The following is an 18,504-nucleotide window of genomic DNA, read 5'->3' as shown; positions in this document are numbered from 1 at the left end:
GTGTATTCAGGAAAAACAATACCTTTAACAATCTAAAATCTCTGAATATCTACAGTGGCACCTAACATGTTTATTCTTTGATTAGAGATAATAATTCTTATTTTAATCCATTAGATCAAAGTTGAAAATGGTGAAATTATGAACAAGAAAGTTAATGTACAGAGATTTTACTTTTCACTGAAGAGGAGCTAGAATATAATGCTAGTTGAACTTGGAGATGGCTCCTGGAAACCACTTTGTCTTTGAGTGAAGCATTTATATATAAAAGAGTTTCAAAAATCCTCTTTTGGCTTTTCTCATTTGGTGCAGATAAATACAGATACAGAGCTAGGTATTTTGGGAAGTGATTATGAAGGCAAATGAGCATACATATTTTCTCTTAAGCTAGTCTTCAGGCTTAAACTGTATGACTAAAGATATTAATGTAGTGATTTCACTTCAATGTTTGTTCTTGTTCTTTTGAAAGTAAAGTCACTCCGGTAAAATATCCATAGCAAATTTAACTCATTAAGCTTAAAGAGAGATACCTTAATATTCATTTAGTTGCATGGATTTTAAAGAGGCCTCCTGGAAGAACTCAAATCCATAAACTCTTTTGCCTAATAATTATAGTTTAGTTCCATATTCTCATGCTTCTTAGATTTGTATTTTATTTGCATTAGGTTTTCAGATGAAATCATTTGAATGTAGTCCAGACTATTTCATTTAAAATCATAATACACCATATACTTTGAAGTTTTATTTTCTAATGCAATCATAAACATGTTAAGTTTTATTAACTTAGTAGCATCCCCACTGACTATATTCTATTTTCCTTTATGTGCTCAAGCACTTTCAAACATATTTTATTTTAGGATTTTTATTTTTATCTTCCACAGCTGGATTTTGTTGTTTCACTTTTATTTCAGATGCTGCTTGTAAGGAGTATGAGCATCATCACAGTGAAATGTTTCTAGCCTACAGAATGCCCTACAAATGGCAAATGGTAATTCCCTTCTATTCTAGCTCTTAATTATTGCTTTCACTGTTTCTGAATATACCTGTGGCTAAATTTGTATTGAAACACTCAAAAGTACCACTTCTCAGTCTGGACACAATTGCCAAGAGTCTAATTTGGTTTTGGACTTCGGTCAACCTGTGTGCCTTGTTAGTTCTCTCTAGCAGTTGGTGAGTAAGGAAATGACCCTTCAATTTCCTCTTCTTTGTCCTCTGACCTCTAAGGTGACTTAATTTTTCTAAATGTTTCCAAGTCATCAATATTTTTCCAAGGGCTCAATATTTTATGAATTTTACAAACAGTACATAAAGAGTAAGAGAGGTTCTATGATTTTTTAGACTTTGAAAATTCATTTTTATTGTACAAATTCCAGAAACATTCTGGATTGGATCTTAGAGTGAAGAAAGCCTTCCAGACAATTCACCTAATCCATTCATTTCTTCATTCATTCATTCAATAAATAGATATTGAATGCTTGCTTCCTAAGTACCAGGCTCTAGTCTGTGTGCTGAGGGAGCAGAGATACAGTGGGCAGGATCTCCATTTTTCCCTCCCCACTCCACTCCCCTCATCCCCACCCTACCCCATACTACCCACCCTCACCCTGGCAAGACACTTAGTGATGATAAAGGAGAACTTTACCTGAATGACAATCACCCAGAGTAAACAAACAGTAATGCAATGTAAGAGGTTAAGTTTTTAAAGGTAATTCTGTGCAATGAAGTGTAAAACTGAACTATCATAAATAGTCTAGCTACCGTGTAACAACTATTATCATCTCTTTGGAGTTACACAGCAAAACGGAATAAAACCACCAAAATAAAATAAAATAAAACAGTTTCTACAGAATAGGGTCTAGTATTATGGCCTAAAGATAGCCATATACTTGTGCTATCTAAAGATCTATTTTGTAAAGATGACTACCAAGATTGTAAATACAAAAATCACAAATGTACTTAAATTTTCTGTAATATCCATGTTTTAGAGGCAATATTTACTTCATATTTAAGTGGCTTAAAAGATAATATTTTGGCTTAAGTGTCTTTCACCAATACAATGATAAGATACTTACCTTAATACTGACAGGGAAAATTAAGGATTGTATATAGGTATATTTTGCTTCACAATGGTCATGTAAAAAGTCACACATAAATGAAATTTCATAAACCAAATTGTATTTTAAATGCATTAGGGGAGCTGCCATTTAGAGGAAACTTCTGAATTATTTTCTAAAGCAGAAAACCCATTTTATAATACAAAGAATCATTCTCTAATTTATCTATTTTGTATATTTGGATTTTCAACATCAGCTTTGCTTAAAACAGAGCCCCCACCTGCATAATAAGTGTCTTCTGCCAAGGCTGCTTGTGCTACAAGTTTGTTGGTTGCCAAGGTCTCATGCTTGAAAGTCTGTTGCAGTTTGGTGTGAATTGAGCTATCAAGTGATTCTATGATGGCACAGTAGCATTTCTGAACAGTCTGAGTAGTCAACCCATTTTAACTTGATTGAACGCAGGACTCCTGCTCAGCAGCATCTCTTATCTCAGATGTGGCCATGTTTCAGTAGAGGGTAGAGTGACTCCTGTATTCATATTCTATAAAGTTCTTAGAGTCACAGGTTTCATAATAAATATATGTTATTATGTAAACGTATTGAATTGCATGTGTATTGGAATTTTTTAGCAGTATTTTAGCTTGAAAGTACTTGTATAAATACTGTTAGATTTAGTTTGAAATAATTGTTCTCAAGTTATTGGAATAAATGGCAAATGAAACAAGCTCTCGTGTAAATAGACTTCTGTGCCAAATAGTGACATTTTTTTTCCAAACAATAAATGTCATATTTTGGGCTGTTAATAGACAAAATGCAATATTGGAAATGTGATAAAATGATATCATATTTTATTGAATAAACTGTTCACACAGTTATTTTATACTGTAGTTAGCTTTCAGTTAATAAATAAATATTCTCTAAAAATAAATCTTTAAATTAGTTAGAAACATTCTTTAAAATCTGAAGAGGAATTAATGACAAAATATTGTGGGAACTGTCCTTTTTGCTTTGGAATGTTTACAAATTAAAGTTTCAATTCTTTATATGATGATAGTTTACATGTTTAAGGTAAAATGCTTTTTAAAAACATATATTAATACTTTTCCATGAATATCCATTAGTATCAGACTTAAAAACTTACAAGTAAACAAAAAAAATAATTCAAGTAATCTAAGAATTGAAGGAATGTTTACTGAATCTCCACTATCCCCACCACACACACATACATCCACACCAAAACCAATTGTTTTTTATTATAAAATTCTAATATGACAAGGGATCTAATAAATTTATATTTTATAAAATAAGACACAGACTGACTCACAAATCAAACAAATAGAAATTATGAGTTCATTAATAGAAATGCTATAACTATATTCCCAAAGACTAGAGTTAGAACAAATAACAAGGGAGAGAAAGGGGAGGGGTTCCTTTGTTCCTGTGATTATGGTGATATTATAGCAAAGTGAATTCTCTGGCTATCTGCATTTGGTTTGACATTAGACTATATCTGCCAGGTATGCCCATTCACAAATGTATAACACAACAAAGGAATTGTGGTTCCTGTGATGGACATGAAGACTTAAAACAAATTATCCTCCCTTAAGATTGCTAATAAATGCATAATCTATTCAGTTTATTCACGCAGCCTTCATAGGGTAGCTGAAACAATTCGAACAGCCACATTTTAAAGTGTTTTATTGAAGTATGAGAACTGGTGATAGTACACCAGATCATTAGATCCTTTAAAAAGATGAGTTGAAATGAAATGGGAATAAAAGTAATGTACAGCTCTCCATTTTGAACACATGTAATATAAAATATTAAGCTCATAGTGTGTCTGTTTATACTGGCAAAAAACCATCAAAATAGATTTTGTCATTCTTGGACAGGGGCTGAAAATGTACCTGATCAGCGTTTGCCTGGGCAACTGCTTTGTAATTAGCTATGAATCATTTTTGTTAATTACACTTTAAGATATTATTTTGTTTGCTATCAACATTTACCATAAAAAAAAGAACATTTGAGCTAGTTATCTGTCAGACTGTTACCCGGCATTTTGGGACATTTAGATCCTGACAGAATGCGGGATACAGCATACAACCTAAGGTACCTTTGAGCTGACAAAGTGACTGTCAGGCAGATAGGATTGGTGAATGGAATCTCCTGGGGTAATCCTCAGGTAATGGGTAATCCTTGGCCAAATCCCTCACTTCTCAAGCCTCTTTTACTTTCATATCGTTAATATCTAACATAGTGTTTGCAGCATAATACCTAACTCTCCAATAAGTATTTCTTTAATGAATAAATTAAGCTCTGGTTCTCATATGAACACTGAAGAAATGGTTGAAAACTGGAGGATCTAAGTTTAAAGCATAATTACAATGGGTTTTTAGCTGTTCCAGGAAGTATTAAATATTTAGTTCAAACATTTTCAGAACTTATGAGAAACACAAACACACAGGCACACACACAGATACAGACATAGACACACACACACACACACACACTATGAAAATGACAGGGAAGTATAGTAACACACAAACAAGATCTAAAGTTTATTACATGCAGGGAGGCTCGATTTTAAGTGATACTGGGGTCTGTCCATCGAACCCAATGATCTCATTCTACAATTAAAAATAGCTTTACTGCTGAGCTGTGAGATTGCCATGTTATTGGCTTTTGGAATTGGGACATTATAAGTTGAGCGAAAATGCACTCCTTGATAAACTTGAATGATGAATTCTTCCGGGGTTTATCATTTGGTTCTTCCTCTGGCTATGTGTATTTGATTGGTTTGTTTCTTAAGTCTTCCAGATAGAAGAGAAATTCTTTGGGTTCAAGACCATATAAATCATATTTTGGTTAGAATAAGGTTGTTTCATAAAGTCCAGTTTATACAAAATAAGAAACTACAGGTGGTATTCCACAGCGAAGAGTCCTAGGATCTGAGGGTCTGATCTTAGTGTGGTTATAAAGCTGTGAAGACAACTTATGGCTCTCACTGGGGCTCAGCTTTCCTATCGGGGAAGACTGGATGAACTCCATGGACACATCCAACTTAGTGCTCTATGATTCTAGGCTACTTTGGGAGTGGATGCTACCCACAAAAGAAAGCAGGGCATTGAGACAATTATTATTTAAGCCTGAAAATTTCTTAAACCCCTTCTCTTTTCAGTTGTCTACTTTGGATATAGCCCTACTCTGATTTTATTTCTACAGGACTCCATTTGCCCTTTTGTCTTAGGTTACTTTCTATTCATAAACTTGAGTTTAAAAAGTTTAAACCATTTTTCTTATTTGTAAATCACAACATCCTACTGCTTTTTTGGGGGGTGAAATAGGTAGGTTTTCCATTTATCTGTTTTTCAAGGGTGTTGTATTTTTTTGATGAATGAATTTAGTTAATCTGTGTGATAATTAAGCAAATTAAGCTATGAGTTAATCTAGGAAGATCACATTATCACATTTCATGGAAAATAGTATTTTCCCTTGTAGTGTTTCATCACCCCACCCTTTTAGCCAACACTGCCAAGTTGCTTATCATCAGGGAGACTGACAAACCCTTGGACAATTCAGTTGAGCCTCAGAAATTCAATGATGCATTCTAGTGAGCAAAGCTCTTAGCAGACAAGTGGTGTTTGGTCTCTTCCTGGTCATAAACTTCAGCCACAGTTTTATTGCTTGGCCAATGTGTCTCTATCTGGTCAAATAGATTTTAACTTGAAAGAAATAAATCACTCAATCTTGCAATATTTAACTGTCATGATCTTTTTCGAGAGTGGAAAAGAAGAAAAAGCTTCCATTCAAAAAGTTTCTCTGTTTTCTGGAGATTTATGAGAGGCTTATTAAAAGCATTAGTGAATGAAAGGAAAATCCAGCTACACTTTGCTGTGTGTTTTCTTTTGTCATGTTATGGAATATTATGAAAAAGTAAATGTAGGTCATCTTTGTCCAAACCACCATCTTAAAACAATACATTTAAAAAGATGCCATTGGGATACTAAAGACTTACAGTATGATTACATTTCAAATGTTTAACTTGAATTTTAGAAAAAAAAATATTTATTTACTAAGTTGATCTCTGAAAGGCAAGTACATTTTAAACAATAATCTGAGTAACTTGGGGGAAGGGTTTGTGGAAGAAATCTCATTAGTTTTAAACTGCATTTATTCACATTTTCTTTTGTGCAAATTCATCAGAAAAGTTGTTCAGTTCTACTGTGCAAACGGCTCAAATGTTCTGAAATTTTATTAAGCTGATTCTTCTGCTCTTACAAACTAAAATTTCTGTGTTGATGCAGTTTGTTTTTCAATAGGACTTTCTGAGTTTCTCTCTAGAACAAAAGCAAATCTACAAGATGGATATTTGTACAAAGATAAGGTAAAGTCTTAGGAAGAAAGGGGTAAATATATACTTTCTTGAATGATTTATAACAAAGGAAAGGAAGTAGGGAGTTTCATAAACTCCTCTTGCCTTGCCTCTCCAAGAGAAACCTTTCCCAAACCTTGAATCCTGACCAGCAGACAAATATTTTCACTATGTGTGTAAGATTTCAAATTTTATTGGGTTCCGTTTTGCTTTCTTCTTAAATCACACTGACTCTTTCTTATTTGCTGACTAAGTAGGATCTGAGGACAGTGGGAGGACCATTCAGCAGAGGACAAGGAGACCTAGGATTTAACCTCCATGCTTCTGCTAACTCTCTGTATGACATTGGACCAGGTCCTTCCCTTTTATGAGCCTCAGTTTTCTCATCTGAGAAAGAAAGTAGACTTAGCCTTCCCACACAAGAAAACAGTTCAATAAAAATGAGCTCATTAGTGGAGAAAACTGGAATCAACTTTAATTCATTGAAAATAGTAAATTATTCTCAAACTTGACACATTATCATTAATAAAAAATTATTTTCAACAAATCTCACACCTGTTTTGTGACACACCAGTGAACACATTTGGACTAGAAGTTCTAATGATCCTTTTGGCTTTAAAAAAGGCCTTATGATTTTCTTTCCCTTGTCCTTATTTCAGCTCTTAAATATTATAATTGTATAAATCCACTTACATGAAGAGTATGAGTAATTTCTGGTAGTCCTTATGCGGTAACAGATTGTCTCTAAAAATACAATTTATGGAGTGTTCACTGTGTGCTGAACACTCGAACAGATGCTGTGCACATCTAAAACAAATCCACAAGTGTTCCTGCAGGCTGAGTGTGTGCCCAGACCTGGGGCAAGACCCTGGGGGAAAATAGAAAACTTGGTAGCCACTGAATTCGCCTCAAGAACCTCTTGTATGTTGGAGAGACACAACAAATACACTTGAAATAAGACATGGTGCCTGCCCTCAAGGAATTTATAACCAAATTGGCAAAACGAGCTACTTATTCTCGAAAGGGATATGGGAGGTCAGGATCAGAAAAGAAAAAGATGTAAATATACTAGACTGGCATTATCTGAGAAGGCTGCTTAGAGCAGGCAGGACACAAAGAGTCCTGAATTGGAGAAATGGGAATCAGCAAGCTTGAAAATGTAAAGATGAAAATAAGCACACATAGAATAGTGAAGAGAATGGCTGACTGGCTGAATTTACCTTTTGATGGTTCTGAAAGCCAGAATAAGAAATTCGGACTTGATTACATAAATAATGGGAGGTTCTACAAGCAAAACAAAAATTATAAAACTATTAATATTTGTATGGGGTCTTATAAAGTATTTCACATGCATTTTTAGTGTTATTCCTTGTAATCACCACTTGAGATGATTATATTTGTGTCACAATGAGGAAACCAAGGTTTAAGGGGTTTTAGTGTTTGTTCCAGTGATCCAGTGACTATAGGGATAGAACAAATAGTTCAGCAAGAGTCAGCATAGAGAAGTGTTCAAAAGCAGGCACTCTGGAGCCAATATGCTAAAGTTTGACACCCAGTTCTGCCACTCACCAGCTGTGTGACCTTGAGCAAGTCACTTAATTTCTCTGGGCCTCATTTCCCTCATCTAAAACAAGTTGATCGTATTTACCTCACAGAGCAGTTATGAGAATCAATTACTTAATATTGAAAAATAAAATATATTTGTTATACAAAACAAAAAGTGGTAAAGGTGTAATTTGAAACCGATTCTGACTGACTTTCAACCCATGTCCTGTCTATTCTGTCACTGGGTCCCACTGGATAAACAGAGAAGCAATGCATCATCTAGCAGAAAGAAAGAGTGATCTGAGCATTTAGGTAGACAGGAGACTGAGGTCAAGGATGTTGCTATGGTGAAGCAGGGTTAAGGAAGTGAACCCTTGTGATTAGGGAAATGGAGAGAAGAGGAAACCGAGAGTCCCTGCTTCTGTGTTCAATCACAGGCTGTCCACAAGCTGGGAGTACACATTAATCTTTCATTTTTTGTTGTTTGCATCTTTCTCTTTTTATTTAATATGATATTTCAAAGACCTTTTCATATCAGCCATAAACAGACCTATTGCTTTTAAATAGCTATACTTTCTTTCTTTTTTCTATCTTTTTCTTTCTTTCTTCTTTTTCTTTCTGTATTTCTTTTTTCTTCTTTTTCTCTTTTTATTTATAATTGAGACATAATAGTAGTACATATTTATGGCTACAGTGTCTCAACATGTATACCATGTAAACTTTGTATAATAATCAAATCAGAATAATTAGCATATCCATCACTTTAATCATTAATCATTTCTTTTTGGTCATAACATTCAAAATCCTCTATCTTGAAATATATACTACATTGTTATTAGCTATAGTCACCCTACTATGTAATAGAGCCAGAATTTATTCTTTCTAACTGCAACTTTGTACTCATGACCAACTTTTCCTGGTCCTCCCTTTCCCTGCCCTTCCCCAGACCCTGGTAACCACTATTCTATTCTCTACTTCTATGAAATCAACTCTTTTAGACTCCACATATATGTGAGATCATGCAGTATCTGTCTTTCTGTGCCTGGCTTTTTTCACTTAACATAATGTCCTTCAGATTCATCCATGTTGCCACAAATGATGGGATTTCCTTCTTTTTATGGCTAAATAGTATTCCATGGTGTATATATACCACATTCTCTTAATCCATTCATCTGTAGATGAACACTTAGGTTGATTCCATATCTTGACTATTGTGAATAGCACTGCAATAAACATGGAGGTACAAATATGTCTCCAACATACTTATTTCATTTCCTTTGGACATATACCCAATAATGGAATTGCTAGATCATATGGTGGTTTTATTTTCAGTTTTTTGAGGGACCTCCATACTGTTTTCCATAGTGGATGTACTAATTTACATTCCCACCAACAGTGTACAAGCATTCCCCTATTTCCATATCCTTACCAACATCTGTTATTTTCTGTCTTTAATAATAGACATTCTAACTGGGGTAAGGTGATAGCTCATTGTGGTTTTGATTTGTAGTTCCCTGATAGTTAGCGATAGTATTTTTTCTCATACCTGTTGGCCATTTGTATGTCTTCTTTTGAGAAATGTCTGTTCATGTCTTTTGCCCATTTTTTAATCAAATTATTTGGATTTTTGTTTTTTGCTATTGAGTTGAGTCAGATTGATCCTTTAGAGAGTCATATTTAGTAACACCCATCTTTTACCATCATATTCTTAGAATACTAATATTCATATTCTCTAAGGAAAAAGCATAAAGCAAAATGGGTAAAGAAAAAAAAAGCATTGTTTTCTTCATGGATTCTTTAAGGGAGAGAAACTTGAAGGGGTCTGGTTATGAAAGGAGGAACCTGAGGTCATCTGGGGAGGAATTTCAGGCTTATCAGAGATTCACATAGGCCATCTGGGTCTTAGATATGTGCAGGGCTGACTTCATGGGCATGCAACTTGTGAAGTTGCACAGGGACTCAAGCTTAGAAATGTCCCATACTTGGTTTAATGCTCTGATGGTTCTTGAAATTATTAATAACTTTTGAACATAGGACCGTACATTTTTATTTTGCAATGGGCCTCACAAATTATTTAACTCATTCTAGGTCTAGGACATCCATGACTCAATTAACTTGCCACAAATTCCTCTTGCCTAAGGCAGATCTGTTTCTAATAGGAGCACTACTTTATGAAGACTCCACATCCTCTTGTTTTTCTGACTTCATATGTCTTATTACATTGTCCTCCTAGATGAGTTCTTGAATTAAATGAAAGTGTGCTTGTTTCTCCTTTTAGCCACTTTCAACTTACATTTTATACATCTTTTTGGCTAACTCAGAATGTGCCTCTGTGTGTGTGTTTAAGAAAAATAAAAGCATCCAGTGCTAAAGCAGCAGCAGTGAGGGGATGCAGTGTTTCTGTTCTGTGCACAGCCTGTTGTTATCTCAATGGTGTAGAGCTGGTGAGAGCAGTCAGATGATTTTGCAATATGAGAACAGCAATTTGGTTTTTGTAGGGCAGGTAAAAAATGGCTTTGTATGATTTGAGAAAGCTCTGTAGGAAAGAAATTGTGTACTTTTTAAAACTCTCCATTTACCTCTGTCACCTAAGCTGTGACCGCAAGAACAACTTCCAGTGAGGGCAGATTTTACTCATCAGAATAGACTTAAAAAGAAAGAAAAGATAAGGAAGCAGAGAGTTTTTTTTTTTTTCCCCCATTTAAGAACATAAAAAAAGGGAAGCATTTTGAGGGGAAGGGAACTTGGAAAAGCTGACACAGTAAATTAGAGCGGGGGTGGGAATGATGAAATCCTGATTCACAGGATTGGATATTTCGATTACATTCTATTGCTTCATTGCAAACAAAATTGTTTCAGAAGCCTTTGAGAATTTCTATTAAATGGCACCTGGATAAGTTTTCATAGTTATTCATAGCAAAACTCCTTAAATAGTAAAGCAAAGACTCCCCCGACGCCCGTGCAAAAATTTCTATCAAGCATTTGTCAGGCACATAGGAGTAGCTCATAGGAAAATGTCACAGCTGCCTTTGAAGCCTGGTGCGTTTGGAACCCTGAGCCACTGGACCACATATCAGTCTTCTGTTTATATCTGACCTACAAACCGTGAATTTTACTTAGAATGCAAATGAACGAGTCATAGGGACAGCATTGCCTTTGATTGATGTATTTGGTCTTTCTGACCTGAAAACACGTAAGTTATTGAAGGGCTGTGTAAGCATTGGTGTGACCTAAGAAGTTCAGACTATATGTTGGGCTCAGCGCTTAGGGCTTACATTCATTTTTTTAAATAAAAGCACTCAGTACATTGCTCATTGATTCCTTAGTCTGACAAAATCCAATAGTGCCAAGTAGTGCAGAGGCCTTGAGCCTGGAGGAGTGGCAGGCTCTGCACTGGGCTGGCTGTTTTACTTTCTCAAGCATAGAAGGGAGGATTCAAGCAGCAGAAACCTCTCATTGAGCTCTGGGACTGGTCAAATGGCTACAGGTTCAGGAAGCTTTGAATCTGATTTAGATTCAAATGCTGAAATTTGCTGAATCACAGTAGAGAGCTAGCTTGTGACTTATAAAACTTCTGGCATTATTTGTTTTATTTTATTTTGTGGTTTTTAATAACTTTAATGTTATTGAATTCCATTCCTGATTGCTGCAAACCATCAATCCAAGTAATGATTATTGAAATAAACTTAAGAGCTGATCTGGTAAATAAGTACATAGGTCCCTCTGGCTTAATTCTTTTTTTTTTTCAGCATATTATGGGGGTACAGATGATTAGGTTACGTTTGTTGCCCTTTCCCCCTCCTGCCCCCCTAAGTCCGAGTTTCAAATATGTCCATCCTTTGGGTGTGGCTTAATTCTTAAATAGGCAAATGAAGAATTCTTTACTTTTATTTTTAGTTATCCCTAGAACTGGTAGATTAAAAAACTGCTGTGTGGCTTTTCAAAACATAACATATCTTATATTACCAAATGTATTTTTTCCGTAAGTAGCAATGACATCAATATCTCCCCAAATCCGTCATCTACATTGGATAAAAATGGTCCTAAGACCACTTGTGATTTTAAAATGCACAATTCTATAGCTTACTTTTAAAAATGTGCCATGATTTGAATAATACTAAAGCAAATTTGTGAATTAAAGTTTGGATGAAGAAATTTCCAGTTTTGTAAATTAAACAAATAATTTTCACCTACAGCCAGCAATTTAGTTTTAAATCATGCTACCCACACCAAGACATTTGTAAATCTCACCTGATCTTCATAAAATTATGAAACTCAAGAACAATTAATATTAAAATATTTTCCTCTTCACCTTTTAGAGAAGACCAGAAGTCCAGATGAAAGAACTCGATTTTTTTTTCTTATGGTAAACACTGGCAAGAGCAGGTGGGGGAAGGGGACTGAAATATGGGTTATCACCTTATTGTTCCCAGGGATAAAGAAAAAAACTTTTCACTCCTAGCTATTATGCAACAAACTGTTTTTTTTCAACATTCTCATTCATAATGTTTTCTGGAGTGTAATGTCTGTCTTTAAAAGGTTTAAGCTACTGCCTACACATGCCTACTTAAAAATACTTTCCCATTTATTACATTTCCTTTCCCAGACCTCTGGTAAACTTAGGAGGCCTCATTATACTATATGGAAATAAAGAGATTTCCAAATGGAAAAGGACTGTTTTGAATGCTGACTAATGTCCATTGCAGGGGGAAATAATTAACTCATTAACTCATTCATTCATTCATGTAACAAACATTTATTATTAAACACTATGCAAAACTATGGCTCTAATCCTCAAGGATTTCACAATCAAGTGGTGTAGAAAGTCATGCATAAAGCGAATGCTAATGCAGAGTTGTAAATGCCATGAAAGGAGACTATACAGAGTGCGTTGAGAATAGAAAGGAGGCAGCCACTAACTCAGTCTGGGTAGGAAGAACTAGCAAAATTTGCACTAGAGCTGGCCCTAGAAGGATGAGTAGGACTGTGTTAGCTTCAAAAGGTGGAAAAGCTAACAGAAGATATAAAAACACAGACCTGTGCAAGTGCATGATATGCTCTGGTCATGGTGAGACATCTGATGTAACTGCAGCATAGGGTGTAAGGGGAGAGAGGTAAAAATGGGACTGACAAGGCAAATCGGGAAGGGCCTCAAATACCATGCTAAGGAGATTGAAGACAATGTGAGTTTGAAGTGAGCAGCAACATGATCAGATCTGTATTTAGAAAATCATTTTGGTGTCTTGGATAGCAGACTAGGGTGGGGAGAAACCAGAGGCGGGAAGAATAATTTAGAAGTCAGAACAGGAGCTGGAGCAGCTGAAATTAGGGGTATGGTATTCCTAAAGGAAAGGGAGGTAAGTAATTAGAGAACACATTATAAGTTATCTTTTCAAGATTAGAAAAAAGGAGAGGTCAAATCCTTTTAGAATCTTGTATGATTCTAGCATGCAGAATGCTCACATACATTTAACTAAAGCTTTGTATAATTAATAAAGTCTCAGCATAAAAAATTATTTACTAAATCCATATCCCCGTCTGTGTGGAATTCCAACGTACCTATGAAAAGCACAAATATCTTCAGTTCTTCATATGCACTGAAAGCTTTTGTATTAATAGATAAACATCTTTTTTCAAAAAAGTGGCTGTACTTTCATCAGAAACATTTGCAAATGCCCTAATTAATGAATGTGCTAACACTTCCTCCATATCATGAACATTAGTTTGTATTTATTTTTCTATTTATTTTTTATTTCAGAATATTACAGGGGTACAAATGTTTAGCTTCCATATATTGCCTTTGCCCTGCCCGAGTCTTTATTCTTTAGTATGGACATGTATGTGGTGGCTTAATGAGCATATAAATGCTATATGGAATGTGGAAACTCTGCAACATGTGTATTTATTGTAAGCCTGAAATTATTTTTAGGGAAAGGTCAATATAATTTGGATGTCAGTCATGTCTCACACATGGCAATATATGGAAATTCAAGTAGAGAATTATAATTTAGTTAAAACTTACATTTGATTCTTTCTCAATTTTGTTACTCAAAAGGACTTGTGCATTTTATGTAGAAAGGGGCTTTCCTAAAACACGTAGGTCTAATATGAGAGCTGTATTCAATGGTTTCTATAATGTGTTCACTATGCCCTTAAACCAATACTCAAGTACCTACCCCTAGGTAAGCACTGGAATCCTGCAAGGATGAAGCAGACAGAGTGGTGACTGTTGTAAAAGTCAGGGTGTGTGTGTGTGTGGGAAAACCCTGCCTAGGAATATATTCTTCTCAGTTTGGTTCGAAATCACAACCATGCAGCTCTCCAAAGAACTGGTGCCATAATCATTAATTCATTCAACTGATATTTGTTGGGCACCTCCTCTATGTTGGGCACTATACCTGGTGTTGGGCACACACTGGTCAATAAAACACACAGGGTTTCTGCTCTCATAGAGCTTTATTGTCACCTAGTAAGTACTCGAAGTACAGTGTGCTGAGTGCTGTGTTGAGTAGGACATAAAGTTCCCAGGATGTCTTGGGCACTTGAGATTTATATGCATGGATGAGAGAGAGAGAGAGAGAGAGAGAGAGAGAGAGAGAGAGAGAGAGAGAGAAGATATGCTTATATGCTTATGCCAGTTTTACCTAAATATTATCATGTCCTCTTAGTCGTCCCTGAAAGGAAACAATAAAGAATGAAAGAGGGAAGAGGGGAAAGAAATGTGAATGTTGTACCTCCTTCCCTGAAGCCTTCACTGATTCCTCTAAATGGAAGTGACTCCTCAAACATCTTTTGATTCGACCATTTTTCCAATTTATGAGCATATTCTTTCTTGACTCTTAAAAATAAAAATCCCACACAATAACAAGTAATTTCTTATTCCTGCTTTTAGGTAAATCAGGGAAGAACCTTTAAGATTTGTTCTTCCTAAATGCTATAACAAAAAAGATTTAGCAGAACCCTGTGTAAAGACTCAAAAAAAAAAAGATGAGGACCATAACCTGTTCAAGCTTCGTTTTCTTTGATTATTTATCCTGCTTTGTCTCCACCTTTGCCTTCCATGTAATCAGCCTCATCCTGTAGCAAGCTAGAAGATGCTGATTACATACAAGTCACAAGGTAATTTACCCTTTTGACCTTCTTTCACCTCTTATAAATCTCTCAACTGCTGGGAGGCCAGGGTTTTGTTCTACCCTCAGCAACAAAGGGCTGTTGCTTTATAAGCTGCTTCACACAGCAGCAGAAAGGAAACAGTGAAAACTGTGTGCGAGGCTGCCTGGGGGAGGGGTGGCTGTGACCTTGCCCTTTCTGAGAACGTGGGGAAGAGGAGCAGTTCCCATTTCCCAGTGTTAGCAGCCTTAATTGTGCCAGAAGCGATGTTGGTGACAAATTGAAATGCAGTTATCAGTTGAGAGTGTAAAATGAGGAGGTTGGACCAGTTGATCTCAAAGGCTGTTTCCGGCTCTCATGTTGCAGGATTCTAAATATGTCTCAAGCGTGATAACTTGAAGAGAAAATTGAATAGAGTGAGGCATTAGGCTTATGTGTGAGAAGCACCCTGGTGGATACAGCCATTCACAAATCACAGCTATGGACAGCCTCTCCCGTATCAGATGTTGAACAGGGGAGGTTCAGTCTAAGTTGTGCTAAATAAACATGGAGAGCCTGACCACCACACTACCTACTGAGGTGCCCTAACCTCAGGTAGAAGGTAAGCAGACAGGAAAATAATTTTAGCATTTCGTTTCTATAAGCCTGGGAACCCTTCACCTTTGAAACCACATAGCTGTTTACAAGACTCCTCCTAATAGTCAAGATGTTTGTGTGTGTGTGTGTGTGTGTGTGTGTGTGTGTGTGGAGTCGGCGGGGGAGGGGGGTTCTGAAAATGTTTTCTGAAGTCTCTTGGGTGATCTTATTCAGCCAATTGATACCTGATTTTCTTCTGGGCTCCGCTTAGGATTCTGTTAGATAGAATTTTTTTCTGTTTGTTTGCTATGGTCAGTTAGCATCATCTTAATTGCTCCCATTATTTTTTTTTATTACCCTTACAACTTGACCCATGTTAAGAGTTGAATATGAAGGAAATATCTTGGACAATTGGGGCTGTATTATTCTTTTGATTAATCCAACATGGACCGATGCCCATCTTAATGCAAGTAATGATAATAACAATTTTATAGTACTTAATGTGTGCCATACAGTATTCTAAGTGCTTTGCATGTATTAATTCATGCCATGTTCACAACCACCCTATGAGTGAACTTGTGTGTATTTGTGTGTGTTTGCATGCTGTGGGCATTTCCCCATGTGTTGGTTTGTATTTGTAGTGGTTATAGCGTCTAGTGCTTTATTTTTAGTTTGGAGTTGTGAGGAAAAAAAGAGAAATTACCTTCCTTGGTAGTTTATTTCTCTTCTCTCTTATCATGGCACTCGGTCCTGGCCTGGCAGCCTTTTATGGCCCAAAAATATTTTGGCAGTGCCAAGAGCCCATGCAGCCATGCTGCTGGTAGCAAGAGCAGCAGAAAGCACCATGTGCCCCTCAGAGCTCCAGTCTGCCTGATGTGCAAGGTCCAGTAGGCTTTGACTGGCACAGAGCTTTTGCTTTTCCAATTTTCGACTCACTTAGGGAAATGTACAGCCAAGGGAGAGACTCATTTTAGAGGAGACGTTGGGAGTTATTTTCCTCCAAGTGCTTGAGAGCAGGTTCCCCTGAAAGTCCTGCATTAGTCCAGACATTTACACACATTATGTGAAGGCAGCATGGTAGTGATGCAGAGCTTCAGGGCAGTTACAGACCACACTAAGGTTCTATAACAAAGGAACAAGGTTTTTAGTTTTCTGGGAAGGATTTTTGGCAATCAGCATAGCTCCCTTGTTATGGTCTTCCCAAGCTCTATTTAAGAGCACTTGTATCAATGTGACATTTATGAAAACTAACATGCTTAATGATGTTTGAAATCTGTGGATAGAATATTAAAGTCAAGCCTGAACAATTACTAGAGAAGTAAGAGAAAACTCAACATTATTTTGTGAGACACTAATCATCTCTCATCTCTTATCTCTTTAGTGAGAGCTTTGGAAGATCGATTTGACCATGTAATTTACTCTGGCAATCGGAGCAGGAAAGCCTGATCCAAGGAGTAGCATGAAATGATAGTGGTTGTTTGTTCTAATGAGTATTTTTATGATTATGATTCCGTCCACCCCACCCCACCCCCTGCCTGAGCATGATGACTTCGGGGGATATGGCAGACTTTACGTATGCCACTGTTCTCAAAGTCAACAGTGTAGCATAAAGTACAGATGTTGCAAGATTCAGTCTATCTTCCTTTAGGCATGAATGTCTGTGGAGCCACTGTGTGTGAGTATGTTTTTATTCTAAAAAACTTCTCATTCAGTGGCTACTGAACTTTGTTGGTAAGCCATGCTGGAAAGGGAAGCTGGCATGCAAGTGGTAGCATCTTGCAGGCAGCATTGTGACATTTACTTTTTCTCTTGCAGTACCCACAAAAATCCCAAGATTAAATTTGGTTTGCCTTTTATTTCCTCTGACAACCCTGTGCTGGCTTTTCATTGCAGAGACTTTTTATGAGCACGTTGGATGTGGGAATGGGCTGCCAAAAGATGAAATAAAAATACTTCCATCACTCTTTCTACCACCTCCAAGAAGTAGATGAAAATACTTGCAGTCCAGGGCTCAAATCTACGTAGTATGTCAACTGGTGTGCTTTCCTAAAATGCAGCCAAAACAGACAGGCAGAGTGTAGTCTGAAATTTTTGGTTACTTCAGAAGAAAGTAAATACATATTTTAGTTTTCAGCAACAAAAGAACAGAAATGTATTCAACATTGTCTTGCTAATTTCAAACCATTGTAGAGAAATGTTTGTTTGTGCTTGCTAATGCTCGGTATAGACAGAAACACAGCATGCATGGAACTGGTTCCATGAGAGTTATTAAAAGGCATGCTGAGAATATGTGCTAAGAATAAGACACAATTCTTTGTGTCTGTTCTTTGGCAAAACTCATTATGGAAAGTGATTTCAAAGTCAAAGATGTAACATGTTCATTCCTCCAGGAAGAGAGAAGTTTGAATGGCAAGTGTTTTCCCTTTTTCTATGTTTCTTGATGGCACCTTTGCTTGGTATGGCAGGAAGACATATTGGAAGCAGGCAGGCATGATGAGAGACAACAGAATCAAGGTGGGAAAAGACCAGTTTAACATGTGATTGATCATCATGACTGTACAATTTATATCATGCATGACTTAATAGCATATCATGTTTATTTTATAAAAATGTTTTTTCTTTGCAACATGACATGGTGTAAAAGAGTCTTAGAGTCAGAAGACATATGTTAAAATCTTGGTTCCGCCACTTCTGTGATCTTGAGCAAATTCTTCTCCTCGAGTCTCAATTTCCTCAACTGGAAAATGTATAATAATAGCGCCTACCTCATAGTGATATAAAGGGTAAATTCACTCATATAAGTCAAAGTGCTTAGTATATGTTTGGCATCCAACAGGTGATTCATTATAT

The 18,504-nt window shown here is 36.3% G+C and overlaps 1 protein-coding gene across 1 annotated transcript in view; it reads left to right on the top strand.

The window, feature by feature from the left end:
* The first annotated feature begins 684 nt into the window (after positions 1–684).
* The window catches only part of TMEM257 (transmembrane protein 257), a 66,182-nt gene continuing 48,362 nt past the window's right edge, over positions 685–18,504 (top strand). The window contains 2 exon segments of the mRNA XM_012665252.1: positions 685–912; positions 914–985. Coding sequence (XP_012520706.1) covers positions 685–912; positions 914–985 — 300 coding nt within the window.

Source organism: Propithecus coquereli, unplaced genomic scaffold (assembly GCF_000956105.1).
Source record: "Propithecus coquereli isolate 6110/MARCELLA unplaced genomic scaffold, Pcoq_1.0 Scaffold99, whole genome shotgun sequence".
NCBI classification, from domain to species: Eukaryota; Metazoa; Chordata; class Mammalia; order Primates; family Indriidae; genus Propithecus; species Propithecus coquereli.
Note: the sequence above shows the minus strand (reverse complement) of the source record. Positions and strands in the feature narration are given on the sequence as shown.